Consider the following 20,464-nt stretch of genomic DNA (forward strand, 5'->3'; position numbering starts at 1 on the left):
GGGACTTGAACCCAAGACCTTCCTCTTCTAAAATGTTTAAAGACTTTGTCTTTGCCAATAGACCACACCACCCCATTGATTCTATCCTTCTTTGATTGCTCCACTCATTTCAAGTACCCCAAACCATTTTCCTTTTTTAATAAAAAATAAGAATAAATTGGTCAACCTTCTATTCTGAGTGCAACCCGAGAACTCTAATTGCCAAGCTTATCCGAGAGGGTGACGACAGTGTTGTTGCGTCTAGTGGCATCTTAGGGGTGGAATAGGGCTTTGGGACCAATAGGTCTTGGTTCGATTCTCACAAGTGTTTTTTTTTCCCATATTTATTGATTTCCCTCTGAATTGGTGTATAGGCATTATGCCTAGTGGAGATTGATATGATCGGGTGGTTCAGTTAGTGGCACGATAATACTTTAGTGGTTCGTCAATGATCCAAAAATTACCGTTAAAAAAATAAATAAAAAAGAATAGTATCTGAAGAGGGATACCCTCGGGTGTTCTGCATCCCTAATAATAATTTTTTTTAGGAAAATTGGTTTTTAATAAACCAACTTTTGTCCCGTTGGTAAATAATAATCTTACCTACGTAATTGGTATACAATAATCCAACCTATCAACATGTTGGTACTCAATGACCTACCGTTAATTTTTTTTAACTGAAGTTAGTTTTTAAGTTTTATTTATTACACAAACAGTCCCGGTAGTTGTAATTTACTAGTTTTAACTATTTTAAAACTAGTAAAGTACAGTCCCTTAAGGTTTTTTTGTTTTATAAAATAGTTAAAACTCGTAAAATATAAGTACAGGGACTTTTGTGTAATAAATAAAACTTAAAAATTAACTTCAGTTAAAAAAAATTAACGGAAGTTCATTGAGTACCAACATGTTGATAGGTAGGATTATTGTATACCAATCACGTAGGTAAGATTATTATTTACCAACGGGACAAATGTTGGTTTATTAAAAGGGTGCTACTTTCTACACCCCCCTATTTACTTTTTTCACTCCCCTCCTCTCACATACTTACAGGTAGGGCCTGCGTGGGACTGACAGTTTTCCTCTCACAAGGGGGGTGTGATCAGGAAGGAGGGGGGGTGTGTATAGAATGGGCCTATTAAAAACCAATTTTTCTTTTTTTTTTTAATGTGACACTTCTGCATCCCTAATAATATATTTTTTTTCATGTGGCAGTTTTATGACGTATGTGGACTTAAATGACATATCTATAAACAGAAGGTCCGTTTCTGACAACTCACAAAAGAATTTCTTCAGACCCACGTTCTACTCAAAACAATAACCAGCAGCACACGCCCACATCCACTTCAAGTCATCAACACAAACCCTCGAAAAACCCCAAACAACAACGCACAAACCCTCGCACACCTTCCAATCAATACAACCAAATCTCACTATTCATCTGATGCTTGCACCAATTACTATCCGATAAAGAAACCGCTGCATTCGATTCTGCGTTTATAGAACCCTAGATTACTGAATTTGGCCCTAATTTGAACTCATGACGCAAGCAGAAGACGGAGGCTCGAACAGAGAACTGTATGCTCTACTTCATGTGTCTCCTGAAGCTTCCGATGAAGAAATCCGTAAAGCGTATCGTCAGTGGGCGCAAATTTATCATCCTGATAAGTATCAGGATCAACAGGTGTTGTTTATTGTGTTAAGTTATTGAAAACTGATTTATGATGATTGTTTTGTGTTTAGTAAGTATTTCTGAATGTGTTTTTGCAGTAATTATTGTCTGTTTTGGATATTTTGGATATTTTGTGTTTGTTAACTGTTTGATTTCTTGGTTATGTTTAGTTGTTATTGCAATGGCAATGAAAAATAGGTTTTAGTTTGATGTTGTGAATAGTTTTGTTTGATGTGTTCTTGAATGATTAAGTTACAACATGAAATCGATAAGAAGGTGTCGGTGTGGGAGATGTGTTGATAAGATAAACGTATTGAAGTTTATAGAAAGAAAAATCGAAATAAAGGACGTCAATGTTAGTTTCTGATAAAAATGTACATTTATATCTAGAGTAAATTAGTTTTTGAGTCGCTGTGTTTTAATGGTTTTAACCACTTGAGTCCAAAATCAAAAAGTTTACCGTTCGGAGTCCCTAACTGCTCATTTTATAACGTTTTGAGTCCTTGTGTTTTAGTGGTTTTAACCACTTGAGTCCAAAATCAAAGTACAAGTGTTAAAAAATTGGACTCAAAACGTTATAAACGAGCGATTAGGGACTCAGGGCGTTAAACTTTTTGATTTTGGATTCAAGTGGTTAAAACCACTAAAACATAGGGACTCAAAAGGTAATCTACTCTTATATCTATGATAGTTTTGTGTATTGAACTTAGTCAAGTGAATTTTTACGAAGTTTATTTTCGGTTTCTTGAGTGCATTATGGTTTTTGAAGAGCAAATGCTAATATGCTATATTGGTACAGGATATTGAATGGTCATATAATGGAATTACTACTAATAGTGAAGTGATTATACCATAAAGGCATAAATCATGGACATTGTCTTTTTGTTTTATAACGTGATTATTGCCCTTTGTTGTGTTTTCCTTTTTTTACTTCTGTTACCAGTTTGTGTAAAACTGTTGTATTCTCTTTTCAGATGAAGGATGTAGCTACAGAGAACTTTCAGAGGATATGTGAAGCATATGAGATATTAACCGATGAATATAAACGACAAATATATGACATATATGGTATGGAAGGGTTAACCTCTGGTTTAGAACTTGGTCCAAAGTTAAACAAAGCGGAAGAAATTAAGGAAGAACTTGAAAGATTAAAACGCAAAAGAGAAGAAGAAAAAAAAGCTGCCCATTTTCAACCTTCTGGTGTAATTCTTGCACAACTATCAGTTCCAAGCTTTCTAGCCGGGCATGGTATAATGAGAGCGTATGACTCCTAATTCTTGACTAAATTTAATTTTCAGGTTAAACTGACAAGTATCTACATTGACATTGATATTATTTTCCTAAAAAGCTTGTAGTTCAATACCCATAATAAGGTATAGACCAAGTATTGATGTAAAAAGATTTTTTTGTTTGTGAAAATAATATATAATTATTTTTAAAAGTACAATACGTATTATCAAATATGGATACAAAAGGCTTGATCTTAAGACTATAAATGACTAAGTAATATTTTTTTTTTGTTAAGTAGAAGTTTGACTATTTGTAGAGCTAAAGTAGAATAACAGGTCCCGTCTTTATTTCTTCTCATGGACCTGTATTATCTTTTGTTTCTTTCAACACTGTATAAATTAGACCTGCAAAATGAGAGGGTAATAAAAAAAACAGGTTTAACCACTAATTTGGATACATATGAATATGGTTCCCAAAATGATGCAAATCGTCTCATGCGTTGAACCTCAATTTATAAATCTGCAGAATGTCAATGAACAGTGAAATCCAATCACAGATATCAAAAAACAATGTTATTGCTTTTGGTGGGACCCTTGCAGTAAAAGGAAACGATGGTGATGCAGCTGCTAATGCTGTTTTTAGGCATCAGTTATCTTCTGTATCCTCTATAGAAGTCATGGCTTCTGTAGGTTTGCGGGGATTGATAGGCGTACAAACATCTCGGTAAAAATTATTTACTACTAAAAATATTATTTTGGGATTAGTTATTTTTTTTTTATTCCTTGGTGTGTTGGTTCAGCCAGCTGTCTCGTCATGCCAATGCAACAATGGGGCTTGCCGTGTCGTTAAGAGACGGTTCGATAAATCTTTCTAATTCTTGGAACCGTCAGCTCTCCACAACATCAAATGCAAGTGTAAGTAACTATTGTTTTTGCCCCCTTATAAGTGGATGGATTATTGCTATTATTTATATTATAATATATGTATCATTTTGCTTTTAAAAGAATCAGAGAGATCATTTTGTGGTTTAAGGCTTATGTTATATGCTGCGTAGAAGCTATGCAGTTAATATCGGTGATATATGGGTTATCGATCCCCATGTAAAATATCGGTGTCAAATATCGGTTCCGGTATTATCGGCGATATTGACCGATATATCACCGATTTTTCGGAATATCAGTACCTTTCTTCTTGGTTCTACCATTCGTCTTTGTTCTTATTGCTGCTATTAGTGTTTTAAGTCTTAATTGTTAGTTGTTAGTGTTTTAAGTCTTAATCAGTTCCTACTTGCTACAATTGTTATTGTTTTGCAAGTTGCAAAAGGTTAATTTGTTAATGGTATGAGAATATACTGAATTGTTAGTGTTAAATTGCTATATATATATATAAATTCTGCATGATATTAAAATTACCGATATCCCACCGCGTTAAGCTATATCTCAAATATATGTCCTTGACCGATATCCGATTTTTTACCGCATTAGCTGCATAGCGTAGAAGTGGTGTATGTGGCTCATGCACAATTACTGGTTGTTTGGATTGCATTTAAAAAGTGGTTATGTGATTTAACTAACTGTAATTAGATAATGAAGGCTAATAACAATGGCTATACGAGACTATGTTTGGATGTGCTTCTGCACTTATACTGATTGAAGGTGTAATGATAAGATGATCAGATGCTTGAGTGTTTGACAAATGTTATGATTATATAATTACTTAATACATATATTTTGCATTATGTTTTCCAGATAGAGTTGATTTTAGGCTCAGATTCCTCAGTTGCTGTTGGATGGCGAAAGAAAGATAAAAAAATGGCTGCAGCTGGAGAGATTAGGGTACGTTTTTGTATACTTTTCAGTTCTTGCTGTCAAATGTAGTCATGAAATGGCTGCCTTACATTTTAAACAAACAATGGTAATTATTACAGCTTAAAAAAATAATTTTTTATTCTGTGTGCTAAAATTGTTGCAAAGTTATAACTAGTTATGTTGACGTTTTAAAAGAGTACATTGTAACTATCAATAGTATTTCAACTCAATGACTTAAATACGGCTTATGCATGTGTAAAATTTGTGCTGAAGTTGACGTTATGAAGAAGTCAAGAAGAGCTTGATTTTATAATCAATTGCACTACAATGATAGCATATATACCGCCTTTCACAATAATTTTTTTATAGCCTAAACACTTCTTTCTAAATAATGATGAATTCTTGGTTGATGATTTACTTTTATAATAATCACGATTAGGGGTGTAAACGAGCCGAGCCGAGCCCGAGCCCGACTAGGCTCGAGCTCGGCTTGTTATGTTTTTATGAAGCTCGAGCTCGGCTCGGTTCGAGCCTACTTCTCTGAGCTCGAGCTCGGCTCGCGAGTAAAATCCAAAGCTCAAGCTCGGCTCGAGCTATTTTGAGAACAACCTCATATGTGCTAAAAGCTCGGCTCGAGCTCGTTTCAACAGCGATTAAGTGAGCCAAAACTCGGCTCGAGCTCGGCTCACCAATGTTATCATCATTATTATATTATATATATATATATATATATATATATATATATATATATATAAAACTAAAATTTTGTTTAGGCTCGTTTGGGCTCGCGAGCCTAAACAAGCTTTGTATTTCAGGCTCGAGCTCGGGCTCGATAACTAGACGAGCTCTATTTCAGGCTCGGGCTCGGGCTCGTTAAGGCTCGACTCATTCGAGCTTTTAACCGAGCCGATCACGAGTAGCTCTCGAGCCTCTGGGCTTGTTTACACCCCTAATCACGATCTCTTAAATACCAAACATACAGATCGGCACAAGTGCAATCGGTGCAGTTGGTCGGTATACTCATCGGTTCTCTTCTAAATCCCATGGGCGTATTACTGGAAAAATAGGAAGGTACTTGTTGACTATTCTAGTTTTTTACACTACTATTTATAATATAATCAGAACCTACATCAGTTATTATTGGTTTGTATGTATGTGGCATTACGAAATTAAAAAAAATGCATCGTTCTTGTAGTAGTGCACTTGAACTTGAAATAGGGGGAGGAAGAAAAATATCAGACTTTAGCACTGTCAGAATGTTATATACAATCGGGATTCAGGTACTTGCCACATTTTTATTTCATTTTTTCTTCTATTTTTATTTAATTTAAAATATGCCCCTTTCAACTTCCATTTCAAATACCTTCCTTTTTTTATATATTTTGAACTACACGTCTTGTTGACCTTCTCTTTTATTTGTAGGGTATATACTGGAAGCTAGAATTACATCGTGGCGCACAGAAGTTGGTTGTTCCTGTAAGTAAAGCTATCTCTTTTGTTCAATTTTTTTTTACCAAAAGTATTATAATTTTTCTTGATAACATGTTTTGTGAAATACCACGCTTATGATGAGTTATTGCATGCAGATTTTTCTTTCGAGGCATATAAATCTTGGATTTGCTGCAGGGGCGTTTCTTATTCCAACTTCACTTTATCTTACACTTAAGGTATCACTAATGTCGGACCGATATTGGTTGCATTAGGTGTCGTTAAAGTACTCGTACACTTTAACCTATGTGCGTAAATGTATATAGTATATACTTAGAATTTCTGTATCTTCATCCCATATAAATTACAACATTTCACTAGACCATATTAAGGAAACATATAACTATAATAATTGACAAGCTTTTAAAACTAAAATAAAGATTTATAAGTTTCTTATATTAAAAAATAGATGTCCCTAATATAAGAGTTCATTTAGATTTTATTTTTGAATGACAAAAATTAAGTAAAAAAAATCTAAACTAACCCTAGTTACGTATCATTCATCCGCATATGCCATTCAGAGTTTCAAGCATACAAGTCAATTGTTATTTATTTTTGAAGCGTATTAAGGACTGCTATACCAATCTTAAATTTGTTATTACGTGAATTGCGTCAACTGTAAACTAGCATTAGTCTTTCCTAAAATAATTTGGGAGATGAATAATTTAGAGAAATATTTAAATACGAAATGTCAAGACTTAAAATGTTTTCTTGCTTCATAAGCCATAAAAGACCCTTTATTTGGGCTAAAGTTCTATTCAATTATATATAAATATGGCATTGTTTTATACTTTTATTATCTTCGACTCGTAATACATTAAATGATTCTTCTTTTTTTGATGTATGTAGTCACTTGTTTTTAAGCCTTATTATCGTAGACGAGAAAAACAGCAGGCACTTGAGAATATGGAACAGACTCGTGCTCAGGTAATTTTTAACGTGTTGGAATTTCTTTATCATTTTTATTATTTTACATCCATAAAATGAAATGTTTAACCACAAAGTCAAACATCTCTCGTGTGATATGTAGGTTAAAGAAGCAAAAGCAGCAGCAGAGAAAGCTCAGCGGTTATTGCAAAATGTCGCGAATCGGAAACAAAATAAACAATTGGAGAGTAATGGATTGGTCATTATTGAAGCGGTTTATGGTAACCCTAAAGTGATTAAAAGCATTAATAATAATAATTCAGAAGAGAAAGAAGATGAATTAGCTTCACAGATTGTGGATGTCACTTTGCCCTTGAATTTTCTAGTCAGCGATTCTGGTCAACTTAAGGTACATTAATTTTTTTATCAGTTAGTATCTTGGTTTTAAAAAGCGAGAGGCGCACAAAAGCGACGAGGTCTAAAATTGAAGCGCAAAGCGCAAAAGCGGTAGGCTTTTCGTACCCGAGGCGCAAGATGTTTATATATATTTTTTTATATATCCCATAGGTTTTTAGCTTCCTTTAACCAAAATATAGCTATAAGTAAGGCTTTTATACCATTTTAATTACATGTACAAGTCAAAAAACCCAAGGTACAACATTTTTATGCAGTAAAACACCTAAGTTACATAAGGCGCGCGCCTCAGGCCAAAAAGCCCACAAAAAACATCAAAAATGCGCTTTTTGGTCGCTTCCTGTAATTACACAAGGCGAGAAGCAACAAAGCCCCAAGCCCTGCGCCTTGTTGCGCCTAGGCGCGCCTAGGGCGCGCTTTTTAAAACTAAGGTTAGTATATATGTACTAGTATGAGGGGTTAACTCATAGCAAATGATAAATGTTCATAACCCGAATTATCTTTATAACTAAAACGACAAACTAGACATTAGTTGAAACAAATGTTTTTATGCGTCTCTATATGTTTGACCTTTAAAGTCAAGGTTTTTATCTTGTTTAGATGTAAATGCAAGCTCTTAATCCCATATAATAATAATTTAGTTCTTATTGGTGTAGCTACATGAAGGCGTAAAGAAATCTGGAATAATGGGCTTTTGTGATCCTTGTCCTGGTGAAACCAAGAAACTATATGTGAAGTACACTTACGGTGGCAACAGATACGAGGTAACACCTATCTTAAAGGTGGTAAAACAGGCTGGTCGGACTGAGTGGGTAATATTTATATGGGTTGAAACAAAAACATTTTCTCTCAATTACAAAAATCATATTATATTAAAAATAATCAAATTCTCCAAATCATACGATTTAGGTGGTTTTATGAAAACTTTGGGACCTTTATGATTTTGTTATCAAATTCTCTATTTTTGTTGTTTTTTTGCCATATTTACAAGAATGCCATCCATGATTTTATTCTTTTTGTGTATTCAACCCTTAAACTTTTATTATTGCCACCTACACCCCCTCAACTTTCTAAAAACACTATAAAATGTCATTTTGACCCCAAGTTTTACGTGTTTACGTTTATGTACGTGGGTCAAATATAAAACGTTTTCGTGCTTATTTTTATGTACGTTTTTGGTTGGTGTACGTTTTGTTCTTGGTTGGTCTACGTTTTGTTTGGAAACGAGTCCGGTCAAATATAATACATTTCACTGGGTGGTATAAATTCGAGTTACTTTACGTTTCGACTCCGCCACAACACATGGTACCATTTTTTAACGTAAAAAAACACTATTTTCTTGCGTGCTTATTTTCAAGTACGTTTCGTTAATCGTTATAAATCCAGGTTGGTTTACGTTTCGACATAAATTTTCTTGGTAATGAGTCGGGTCAAATATAATACGTTTTGATGCCTATTTTCATATGCGTTTTCAGTTGGTCTACTACCTTTTGACATAAATTTTGGTCGAAAGTGAGGCGGGTCAAATATTTGACGATTTAAGTTTAGAGTTACTTTGGGTCAAAATACTAGTTAGAGATAAAACATAACGGGCCGAAATTGACACTTCTACCCTTTGTTTACATTTTATGTTCTCATAATAAACAACTAGCTGACGACCTCTACATTACGAAACAGGTCGAAGTTGATGATCTTCAAGAACTGATATTACCTCAGGAAGGACACAGAATATGATATGATAGGTTTCTGAGTTTCTTCTACCATTTTTGCACACGCATACTAGACAAGTTTATACACTTCTTCCAGCTGTTTTGGTCATTGACTGTCTTGGCAGCAGGTTTTTTTGTATTTTTGCGGATTATTTTGTGGTGAATTGCTTTACACACACACTAAATAAATAACCAAAGGATGCCAAACAATTCTTTTATAGGGTTTGGTATGTTGATAATCATGTCAATATTCAATTGTAGTTATAACTATTATAAAAATAAGTATATCAACATATAAGCTCATCCAAATATGTTATTTTGTTTATATAAAATCAACTAAAAACATGTCAAATATTTTCAAATGGTTATTAAAGTAGTGATGGACTGATGGGTAAGGAGAAGATCATTTACCCCCCATCCACCCTGTTGAATGCCAGTGATTACTAACTGTTGCAATAGCTAAGATATAAATGACTGCCGAAACCATCCAGCCCTGAAATTAATACCACCAATGGAGTCTTCATTAGGTTTTAATCATTAAAAACAGTCGCCAATCTGACGCTAGCCATTGTATCTGCTGAGATAAGGCAATCGATGCATGCTTCTCGGAATGAATTTCTACTGAATATCAGTTCGTCGGTGAGGGTTGTACAAGTCACGGCGAGGTTGACTGCCGGTTGTTGCGGGTGGAGGTGGTTGGGGAAGAAGGGGTTGAGGTGGTTGCAGTGTAGTGGTGGGTAAGAAAGGGTTCAATTACTCTTCTAGCAAATTGCATTGATAGTTCCTTAGGTCTGTAAAAAGGGTAAGATGCTTGTAAAGTTATTAAACTTGCATAAGTTAATATTTAAGTAAATACGATATCTGAATACTCGCAAACAATCCCGAATGCATACCAACAACCCTAAAACGAACTTTCCAAATTTATAATCAAAAGTTTACGAATGTAAATAAACAAACGAGATTAATGTTTGTGCTCATCCGTGCGATGCGGCAAGGCGATTCGGAAAATGGTGGTGCGGTAAGGTGGGTTTGGTGTTTGCCAACCATGCCAAGCGAAAGCGAGCATCATTGAGGTGTCGGGTGGGTCCCTCCTCCAAATCCAACCAATCACATTCTAGTTAACTATTTTATTTTTAGATTTAATTCAAATATTAGTTGTGAAGCTTGTAATATTTTCCGTGACTCGGAAAGTAAAATGCAATTATTGGAAAAAGCTGATGTGACGCTGATATAGAAGAGAAAGAACGGTTGTGGCATGTTGGTGTGGGAGACAAAACAAGCACTCCCTCCACCCTTATACACACTTTGTTACCGATAGGCAAAAGGGGTTTTGGTACATCTTCCTAGGGATGAGCATGATACCAGACCGGTACCGAACCAATAACAGTATCAAAAAACTAAGAAAATAGGTACCGGTACCGGTACTGAATATACCGACCGGTACCAAAAAAGAGGAAAATGGACACCAGTACCGTACTGAATATACCCAATACAATAGTAATTCCTATCGATACCCGATACAAAATGCTCATGTTGTTTTTAAATTGATCCAAAAAAAAATCAATGTGAAAGTGTGGACCATTTAACATGAATCAAGTACACGGGAAAAGATCAAATAGGAAGTTAATTTTCGCTAGGAAGGATAGGAAGCCATAGGATTATGACATGTGGCAAATTTTAAAATAAAGAGAAAGGGTATTTTAGTCAATCCAACTCCTTCTTCTTCCTTTTTCAAAACCCAGTAAATTCAAAAACCCACCATTTTCAAAACCCACCATCTTCAACTATTTCTTCACTTTCTATCTCAATAATCACTACATTATAGTGCGATTTTCATCACCAATCAATGATTCAGAACCCGATCAACGTGTTCTTTAGCTTTTTTTGAAGAAAACCCAGTTTAATTTCATAAAAAAATCTCGTTTTTTCCGGTGATTTTGGAGATAATCACTCGATTCGTTCGATTCGAGCGTTGATAAGTGTTTCTATCATTCAAAATTTGTCAATTGATGAAGAAATCGGCTTCGATCCATGTAAGAAATTCTTTAATTTCATTTTCATGATCTGGGTTTTTGATTTAGTCATTGCGTTTTACAATCTTTGCGGGGGTCCGGGGGCGGCAGCCCCCGGTAGCGGGGTCCCAGGGGCGGCAGCCCCTGACGGGGTCCAAGGGGCAGAGCCCCTGGCTGGGGTTGAGCTGCCAGGTCAGCTCGGAAAATTTTTTTTTTTCGATTAAATTGCTGTACTAAAAACGCATCAGAAAAATTAATTTTCCATAAATTGGCTCATTTCGAAGACAGTAATTCGTAGACAATTCAGACAGTTCACAGTGACACATTTTTTAGGTGTTTTCAGTCCATTGCGTTTTAGAATGAGTCATTTTTAAGTGTTTTCTGGCCATTGCGTTTTACATATAAGACATTTCTTTGTGTTTTTGGTGCATTGCGTTTTAGGTAAAACACATTTTTATGTGTTTTCTGGCCATTGCGTTTTACAAATAAGACATTTCTGTGTGTTTTCTGGCCATTGCGTTTTACAAATAAGTCATTTCTTTGTGTTTTTGGTGCATTGCGTTTTAGGTAGAACACATTTTTATGTGTTTTCTGGCCATTGCGTTTTACAAATAAGACATTTTCTGTGTGTTTTCTGGCCATTGCGTTTTACAAATAAGTCATTTCTTTGTGTTTTTGGTGCATTGCGTTTTAGGTAGAACACATTTTTATGTGTTTTCTGGCCATTGCGTTTTACAAATAAGACATTTCTGTGTGTTTTCTGGCCATTGCGTTTTACAAATAAGTCATTTCTTTGTGTTTTTGGTGCATTGCGTTTTAGAAAAATGTCATTTTTTAGGTTTTTTTTTTCATTGCGTTTTACGTAACTGGTGGTTTTTCTATTGCGTTTTACGCAACTGGGTTTTAAATTTTTTTTTTTAAATATAGCAATAGTATACTCGTTTTAAAGAAAAAAAAACGCTCGTTTTTTTGGTGCAATTTTTATAAAAAAATAATGTCGTATGAAAGAGTTATTAACGTTTAAAAAATGGGGGGGAATTGGAGGAGAGAGAAACTATTGGCTTGGATTGACTAGAATGCCCTTGAACAAACTCACGCGCCTCTTTTATTCTTTTCAATTTCCCTGATTTAATCTTAGCCCTTGATTAACTTAATGAATGGTCAAGATCACTTCCTATCCTTCCTAGCCAAATAAACTTCCTATTGTATCTCCACCCTCAAGTACACATCACATGTGACATAATAACCTCACAAAGTCACAAAACAAAACATTCTTTTGAAAAGCTAACCTGCATCAATCTCCCTCGACCTCTCCGTTCATCACCTACCCACCATATTTTTCCCAATTTAATCAACAACCCACATTTCCGATTCATAATTCAAGAAATGAGTACGGGCGAACTCATCACCGTCGATCAATTAGACCTCAAATTCCATTGTAAGCCATCCGATCGCATCACTCAATTCATAATTTAACTCGTTTGAATCTGAATAATCTGAATATGTATGATTGTGATTGTTTTTGTTGGGTGAATTAGTTGAGTTGAACAAACAGATCAATTCATCGCTCAAGTTAACGAATAATACTGATGATCATGTGGGTTACAAGGTAAAGTTTGTTTTATTGTTTATGATGATGTTATTGTGGATTTTGGGTTGTTGTAATTTGGATGTGATTTGAGTTTTGATGTAGGTGAAAACGACGAATCCGAAGAAGTATTGTGTTCGTCCTAATACTGGAGTTGTTTTGCCCAGATCAACATGTGAAATTATAGGTGCATTACTTGTTAATAATATCATTCAATTATACTATTTAAAATTGGTGTGTGTGACATTAGCCATTCATATGGGCCGCTATACTACTTATTTGATTATGGCATATCGGCTCAAAGCGGATAATAAAACTGAGTCCCTTTTCGTAAAAAAAAAAATAATTGTTTTTTTTTTGGTTTTATTTATTTTGATCATATAATTCTTATATCATCTGTGTGTATGCATAATTATACCGCCGCCAACAATTTAAAAAAAAGCTTAAATTACTTGCATGTAACTTCTTTTCTAGAAGTTGGGGTCATGGTAAGTGGGGCCCAAAGTCTTTGCTTTATTCATTCCACCCCTTGTATACTTGTTATACCCCTTATGTATATGGGCATATGCAGGGTGGTTACACATGTATACGGGCATATAGAGAGTGGTATACGGAAGGGTGGGGGGGGGGGGGGTACTTTAAGTAAAATGTAGAGGGGGTGAGGTACATTTAGCACCTGGGTTTTAAAAAGCGCGCCTAGGCACAAGGCGCAGGCCTTAGCACCTCATGTCACATGAGGCGTGCCTTTTCCACAAAGCGCAATGTTTGGGTTTTCTGGGGTGTGAGGCACTGAGGCGCGTGCTTTGTGTACTTTGGGTGTTTTTCTACATCAAAGTGTTGTACGATAGGTTTTTTAGCTTGTACATGTAGGTAAAATCATATATAAACCTTATTTTTAGCTATATTTTGGATAAGAGATGCTAAAAACCTACGGGATATATATAAAAATTTATATAATCTCGTTTTGCCTTGGGTACGAAAAGCCCACCGCTTTTGCGCTTCGCGCCTCATTTTTAGACCTCGTCGATTTTGTGCGCCTCTTGCTTTTTAAAACTAGGTTTAGCACAACCGTTTGATTATATGTGAGTAACAAAGGCAGTTTAGATATTTAGTTTGAAGGTGCTTATTGCAAAATGCATACAAGTAATCCTAATAAACAAAATTCCAAACACCCCCTAATTGGGTTTAAGGCTTTAAGCTATTAATCACCTAATATGCTGTTTTAAGCGTCTACTTAACTTAGGGCAGGCGGGGCGGTCCGTGATGGATCCCCCGTCACTCGTTATTCTTCCACGAACACCGCCGCCGGTACCCCCATTACGCGTTAAGTTTTCAACGAGTGAAATATATCACGCGTTGAAAGTTGGTAGAATTCGACCGTTGGCTTGTTTTGTTAGCTATTTTTAATGAAAAGTTTGATGAAAAGTTCAAATTTAGCCCCTCAACTTTTGTTAGCTATTTTTAAATAGCTATTTTCTATCACTAGTGACCACCCCCACTACATTTCTATCACCAGTGCTAGAATATTGGGTGATGACATGGCATGATTTGATTGGATATTGGGAGTGATAGAAATCTATCACTAGTGACCACCCCCTCCCCCCCTTATGTATCGGTTATTAAGTGCTACCAAGTCACTCAACTGTTTTTTACACATAATGCTTTTTAAAATACTTACAATTAAGTAAATTACTGACCTTGGTCGAATTGTCGAAAACATGTTCGTTAGGCTCTACAATTATTGTTAATTATTCGGATCTTGTTTATAACACAAGCTATAATTTCCAAACTGTCGAAGACGTCAAGATTATTAATTTATTATTATTGGTATATTTTTGTTAAATTTATGGTTTTATTACAGTAACAATGCAAGCTCAGAAGGAGGCGCCTCCTGACATGCAATGTAGGGACAAGTTTCTTCTTCAGAGTGTAATTGCAAAGGCGGGAGCAACTCCAAAAGACATCACCCCTGAAATGGTAAAGACCATTTTTCCATTTTATCGTTTCGTGTTTTCTTTGTTTGACTGGTCAACAGTTGAGATCTAAGTATAACAAGGAACTCCCTTGTGTATTATAAAATTTGTAGTTATATCGCATCCCCTTTGAAATACAGTGGTTTTAACAATGATTTTGAAGTCCCGTGACGAACGTAGAAATTATATGATATTAGTTTCTAGAGTTAACTTTCATTTTGCTCTCTGTGATTTGGTCATTTTAACGGTTTAGCCCCAATAGTTTAAAAATAGCCATTTTCCTCCCTGATTTTTCTAACTTATCGTCATTTTGCTCCCCGCCTTTAACTCCATCCAAAAAATCCATTAACTAGAAGGGTATTTTGGTAATTTTATAGATAAAAGCAAGGGCATGTAAGTCTTTTCACCTAAATAAACTTATAACTTGTTTATTTACATATATATAAATAATTCTTTTTTGATCCCCCATCTTTCCAACCACTCTTTCTAACGGCCACCACCATCCACAACCATCCACCACCACCTGCAACTATCACCTGCCGACCACGACTATCGCGATTTTTAACTAAACGTTTTAATTGAGTTAGAGCCAGGGAGTAAACTACCGAAATATCCATACTTTTAATTAAACGTTTTAACTAAGTTAGAGCCAGGGAGCAAACTGGCGCCAGTACTCGAAAGATCAGGGAGGAAAATGGCTATTTTTAAACTATTGGAGCAAAACCGTTAAAATGACCAAAACACAGGGAGCAAAACGAAAGTTAACTCTAGTTTCTATTTATTTAAATTTGGCCATAATAATAATTATAATGGTTTTACAGTTTACCAAGGATTCAGGGAATAAAGTGGAAGAGTGCAAGTTAAGAGTGGTATATCTTCCTCCAATCCCGTCAACTTCATCCGTTGTTCAAGGAGCAGAGGAAGTGTTTACACCTAAAGGATCAGGGGTAAGATAAGGAAATATTGAGAGGCGCTGAGGCTATTTTAGTCTTTTTGGTTCATTAAAATTCTTAATTTTTTTTTTTCATTTTTGATGCTTGTAGGGTTCAAGAATGCATGTGGATTCTCTTGACAAATCCTCAGAGGTGAGTCAATGTGTATGTGTGTTGTGTTTTGCTCTTTTCCGTTTTTTTTTTTGGCAAGAACAGTGATTTAGTTGTAGCATAAAGAAAAGCACAGTGATCACTGGTACTTAATTTGTCAATTCTGGTTTGTTATTATTTGAACATAAATTTTTTTTTTTATTTTTTTATTTTTTTATTTTTTTTTGTATTGCTGCAACTTGCATACACAATTCATGACGTTTAGTGCGGTATGCGCATATAATGTATATATGTGTGGGCCATCGGGGGGGCAAAAGTGAAAGTGCACTAATTTTAACATTATTTTACTAATTTCGTGAAAATAACGTTAAAAGCTTAGGACGGTTAATCATGCATCATGTGGTGGCGTTGATAGCTGAAAGACAAAAGGGTACATGCACTAATCGGTCTTTGTCCCGATTGCCGAGTGTTATGTGCCTTATGTCCAAGGCTTGATGCAAAACTACTATCGAGTCGGGGGTCTCGCTGGAAGCAGCCTCTCTATTCCTATGGGGTAGAGGTAAGGCTGTCTACATCTTACCCTCCTCAGACCCTACCTTTGCTTTGCTATTGGTGGGATTTACTGAGTATGATGATGATGATGATGATAGTGTTTTAGTATTTTTGGTAGTTGCCATGACGCTATCTGTCTGGTTTGGCTGTTTTATGCTTTCATTTTATGAGTTCCACATGGATACCGAGGACATTTTTGTGGGTCCCGCTTTACATCGGTGGACCCACAAAAGGATTGAGTTGGATTAACGTGCTCATGGATTTTCAGGTGAGATCTCTCATTTCAAAGTTGACTGATGAGAAGAATGCTGCTATTGAACAAAGTAACCGAATTCGACAAGAACTGGTGAGACCCTTTTCCCTTTTAACGTTTTTGACCGTGTCAATGCAGGTTTGTTGTATACAAAATAATAAAAAAATATTGGTATAATGCAAACGGGTCAAATAGGCCAAACGTCTACTTGTACCTACCTATCTGCATAAAATCTCCTAAATCATTTTATTTAAAAAATATTATTACCAAAATATAATCTTTACTTTTGTAATCATAAGTTAACATGTGGACAAAAAGCATTCCGGGTCAAGTCAACCCATATAACAAACTACTTATGTCGATCCATCCGTCCATTTTTCCGCCTCTACTTGTACCTATCTGCAACCCGGTCTCTCTTTATAATATTTATTTGGTGAAGTAATTATCACTTTTGTTGCAAATATTAGGAACTCTTGAGGCGCGGAAGCAACAAAAGCCAAGGAGGCGGTGCGCCTTTGATGTTTGTCATCATCATTGGCTTCATTGGATTGATTCTCGGGTACATCATGAAGAAATAAAGAATCTTTCATCGGCGTGGTCGGTTACTTGGTTGAATTTTTTTTGCTTTCCTTAAATGATCATAACTGATGTAGGAAAGGGAAGAAATTCATGAGTGGTTTGTTTATTTTTTTTTAGTCTTTTTTATGACAATAGAAGAAGAGAAGCTTATAGTTGTTAGCTTATTTGTTTAAAGGGTATTGTAGACATTTCACAAATAAAGATATGAGCACACCACATAGTTTGAAGGGTCGAATCTGTTCTGATACCACTTGTCATAACGTCTTTGCCATGACATGGACCAACTTTCTATCTCACGCTTTTTTGAGGTTTACTAGTTTCAAAACTAAACCAAAACCGTTTAGAAAGCTGAACCGAATTACATACTAGGTTTTCGACTGAATTGGGTTCGAACTGAATAAGCTGAATATCATATAATGATTGTTTAACTTTTGTCATGTAGCTCAATCAAGCCCAATGTTTTTTAATCCAAACCCAATTCAATAACAAATTATGTTATAATTTTTACTTTATTTTATTTGGTTGAAAACGGAAAACCAAACCAAACCGAATTTGAATTTCCTTTTTGGTTATGTCTTGAACTTCCTGGATTCGGCTTGGTTCGGTTTCAATAAAAAATTTTCAAGCAGAGTAAACCCATAAAAACCGAAAACCAAATCGATAAACACCCCTATTCACGAATGGACGTTAGGTTTGCTCTACCCGACATGATAGCAAGAATGTGTCGGGACCACATATTTTTTTTTAAACGAACTGCTGGAGATATTCTAATTGAATTTTTATCTTGTGGATAAATAGAATACAAAATAGATTACATTAGATGCATACAATTCATGTTTGCATAAACATAAAAACATAAAAGAGATTTATATCGAGTTTCCTAGTGGAATTTTCAGCTCCAAGAATCAAGCAAAAACAAGGCACGTTATTTTTGGTCGAGGTCACTTGTTTGACACGATTCACTTAAAATTGGTTACATGTTTATACATAAACAATATGCTTGTTTCTTTCTCGTGACACAATAACTAAACAGTTAAGCAAGTGAGGTAATAGTTTCTCTAGACTTATCTTTTTTCCTTATTAATCTTGTGAGGCAATCAGTCATTTTATATGTAATTCTATTAACTAGAATGACAATTCGACTATATAAAATGACCGAATTATCCTTCTAGTTAATATAAAAAATGGATAAAATTAATCTAGTGAACTAAAATGACAACATTTTAGATTATTTAGATCAAAATGAAAATGTTTTTTTTTTGAACGGCCAACAAACTCAATCCCGAGCACTCTCGGGGCACCTACTGGACAAACGGAGTACTCCGAGAGTAACCATAGTCCACCACCAATTCCGGGGAAAACCCGGTGACCCACCCGCCCGTAGGCACGACGGTGAAATTACCGGTAAAACCCGTTTGGCTCAAGGATCCAACCCAGGTTTCCCTGGGTCTCCTATCACTGCCCACCAGTGCATCACTCTGCACCAAGTAGGAGTCGAACCTACATCTCTCAAGAAAAATGCAAGTCCTCCACCACTTAATCTAAAGATCATTGGCAAAATGAAAATATTTTAAACCTTTAAATTAAACTGGTAAAATAAGCCAAATTAAAGGGGAAGGGAAAGGGACTAAAAAAAATAAACATGTTAACGGTTTTCTGGATGCAAAGTTAACCTTCCCGACGCTTCTTCACATTTCTACACTATCCAGAACATACTTCCATCGTGAGTCGCACTCACCTTTCTCCACGTATAAAACCCCACTTCGCTCCCCAACAACGCCACGTAACAAACTCCAGAATCAAATTGCAGCTATCAAACCACCGTTAAACCATCATCAATCTTCAACAGTCAGATATGGCTACCTCCACCATTCTCAAGAGAAGCACCACTGCAGCAGCAGCAAACCTCTTCAACAAGCTTCTTCTTCCTATTCGCTCCCTTTCTGCTACACCTTCCGTTCATCGGAGCTTCAATACGAACGCATCTCAGGTCTCTGCTTATGAAGATTTCAATCGCAGCGTCGATGACAATCGCCGTCCTGATTCTTCCGTTTCTCGCCGCCGTGACAATGATTTCTTCTCAGGTGAGCTATAGGTTTTGATGTATTTCTAGTTCTTCACTGATTGTTCCGTTTTCAGACTTTTTCGTATTAGGTAATTTAGTGTTTGAAACGGTTATTCGTTAGATCTTACTGCTGATGAGATGCGTTTTGATTTCGTGTATACGCATTTGTAACTCTGTGTTCATGCTGCGTGCACGAAATTATACAGATGTATTTGAAATTGTTCGCTCAGTAACCGTTCTGTTTCTCTTATCCTTATCTATTTTTTATATTCAATAATTTACGTATCGTGTTTGAACGGATGATTTCATGACTATTACTATTAGATCTTGCTGCTGATAGATGTATTTGTAGTTCTTCGTTCAGTAACCGTTCTGTTTCTCTTAACCTAAATCGTTTTCATATTCGATAATTTACGTATCGTGTTTGCAACGATTGATTTCATGACTATTAGATTTCGCTGCTGATGATATGCGTTTTGATTTCATTGGCAACTACAAATTCTCGCTGCTGGTCGCATCTGCAAATTCTATACTAATGTTGCGTGTGCGTAAATCGTAATGATGCAGACATATTTGATCCGATTTCTCCAACGAGAAGCTTGAGCCAGATCTTCAACATGATGGATCGATTCATGGAGAATCCGTTCATGACATCATCTCCAGGTGGAGGATTAGGATTAGCAGGAAGGCGAGGATGGGACGCAAAGGAAACAGACGAGAGTCTGAGTCTGCGATTCGACATGCCAGGTTTGGACAAAGAGAATGTGAAGATCTCTGTGGAGCAGAACACGCTGATCATCAAAGCGGAGGAAGAGAAAGAAACCGAGAACGATGAAGAACCGCCTCGTAGATACTCCAGCAGAATTGATCTGCCTGTTGATGCGTATAAACTCGATGAGATCAAAGCAGAGATGAAGAACGGTGTGCTGAAAATTATGGTTCCTAAGGTGAAGGCAGAGGAAAGGAAGAATGTGTGGCAGGTTGAAGTGAACTGAAGTGAATATGAGATCGTTTAGTTAGGAGTTCGAGTTTTCTTTGAGTATGTTGTTTGTGGTTGACATCTAGCAATACAAAAATAAAAGGTTGTGTCAACTTTTGGATGTACAAGTTTAGTTTAAAACTTGCAGAGTTTATACTTTTAAAAAGTGATGGTGTAATGCCACTTTTGCCTTGATTTATACATGAAAGTATTATCACTTATATATACATACATAGATTTATAGGGTATTATCACT

At 35.8% G+C, this 20,464-nt stretch overlaps 3 protein-coding genes across 4 annotated transcripts; all 3 read left to right on the plus strand.

Moving 5' to 3' along the window:
• Positions 1–1,268: 1,268 nt before the first annotated feature.
• LOC110930640 (chaperone protein dnaJ 13) lies at positions 1,269–9,406 on the plus strand. Of its 2 annotated transcripts, none has more exons than XM_022173990.2 (13): positions 1,269–1,660; positions 2,623–2,909; positions 3,404–3,601; positions 3,678–3,792; positions 4,627–4,713; positions 5,669–5,757; positions 5,885–5,966; positions 6,109–6,162; positions 6,273–6,353; positions 7,024–7,101; positions 7,205–7,450; positions 8,112–8,219; positions 9,133–9,406. In XM_022173990.2, exons 1-13 carry the CDS (start codon positions 1,517–1,519, stop codon positions 9,187–9,189), a joined length of 1,626 nt encoding a protein of 541 aa, XP_022029682.1. In that variant the 5' UTR covers positions 1,269–1,516; the 3' UTR covers positions 9,190–9,406. The 2 variants fall into 2 exon arrangements, with proteins under 2 accessions (XP_022029682.1, XP_022029681.1); XM_022173989.2 differs by having other exon boundaries at positions 1,270–1,660; positions 5,882–5,966.
• Positions 9,407–12,438: 3,032 nt separating this feature from the next.
• Positions 12,439–17,399, plus strand: LOC110930641 (vesicle-associated protein 1-1). The gene is made up of 8 exons (XM_022173991.2): positions 12,439–12,614; positions 12,715–12,785; positions 12,870–12,951; positions 14,626–14,741; positions 15,559–15,684; positions 15,781–15,822; positions 16,601–16,678; positions 17,053–17,399. Exons 1-8 carry the CDS (start codon positions 12,563–12,565, stop codon positions 17,161–17,163), a joined length of 678 nt encoding a protein of 225 aa, XP_022029683.1. The 5' UTR covers positions 12,439–12,562; the 3' UTR covers positions 17,164–17,399.
• A 1,481-nt stretch (positions 17,400–18,880) lies between these two features.
• Positions 18,881–20,429, plus strand: LOC110930642 (small heat shock protein, chloroplastic). The gene is made up of 2 exons (XM_022173992.2): positions 18,881–19,248; positions 19,797–20,429. Exons 1-2 carry the CDS (start codon positions 19,020–19,022, stop codon positions 20,222–20,224), a joined length of 657 nt encoding a protein of 218 aa, XP_022029684.1. The 5' UTR covers positions 18,881–19,019; the 3' UTR covers positions 20,225–20,429.
• The last annotated feature ends 35 nt before the right edge of the window (positions 20,430–20,464 follow it).

This window comes from Helianthus annuus, chromosome 3 (genome assembly GCF_002127325.2).
Source record: "Helianthus annuus cultivar XRQ/B chromosome 3, HanXRQr2.0-SUNRISE, whole genome shotgun sequence".
Taxonomy (NCBI): Eukaryota; Viridiplantae; Streptophyta; class Magnoliopsida; order Asterales; family Asteraceae; genus Helianthus; species Helianthus annuus.

What these genes read in the sequence shown, in the direction of transcription:
- LOC110930640 (XM_022173989.2), top strand. Translation starts at nt 1,517, where the DNA reads ATGACGCAAGCAGAAGACGGAGGCTCGAACAGAGAACTGTATGCTCTA. An exon ending in ATTACTGGAAAAATAGGAAG is followed by an intron (nt 5,758 to 5,881) that starts GTACTTGTTGAC and finishes TCGTTCTTGTAG; the next exon opens with TAGTGCACTTGAACTTGAAA. An exon ending in TGGAACAGACTCGTGCTCAG is followed by an intron (nt 7,102 to 7,204) that starts GTAATTTTTAAC and finishes TGTGATATGTAG; the next exon opens with GTTAAAGAAGCAAAAGCAGC.
- LOC110930642 (XM_022173992.2), top strand. Translation starts at nt 19,020, where the DNA reads ATGGCTACCTCCACCATTCTCAAGAGAAGCACCACTGCAGCAGCAGCA. An exon ending in TGACAATGATTTCTTCTCAG is followed by an intron (nt 19,249 to 19,796) that starts GTGAGCTATAGG and finishes GTAATGATGCAG; the next exon opens with ACATATTTGATCCGATTTCT.
- LOC110930641 (XM_022173991.2), top strand. Translation starts at nt 12,563, where the DNA reads ATGAGTACGGGCGAACTCATCACCGTCGATCAATTAGACCTCAAATTC. An exon ending in ATTAGACCTCAAATTCCATT is followed by an intron (nt 12,615 to 12,714) that starts GTAAGCCATCCG and finishes TGGGTGAATTAG; the next exon opens with TTGAGTTGAACAAACAGATC. An exon ending in ACCGAATTCGACAAGAACTG is followed by an intron (nt 16,679 to 17,052) that starts GTGAGACCCTTT and finishes TGCAAATATTAG; the next exon opens with GAACTCTTGAGGCGCGGAAG.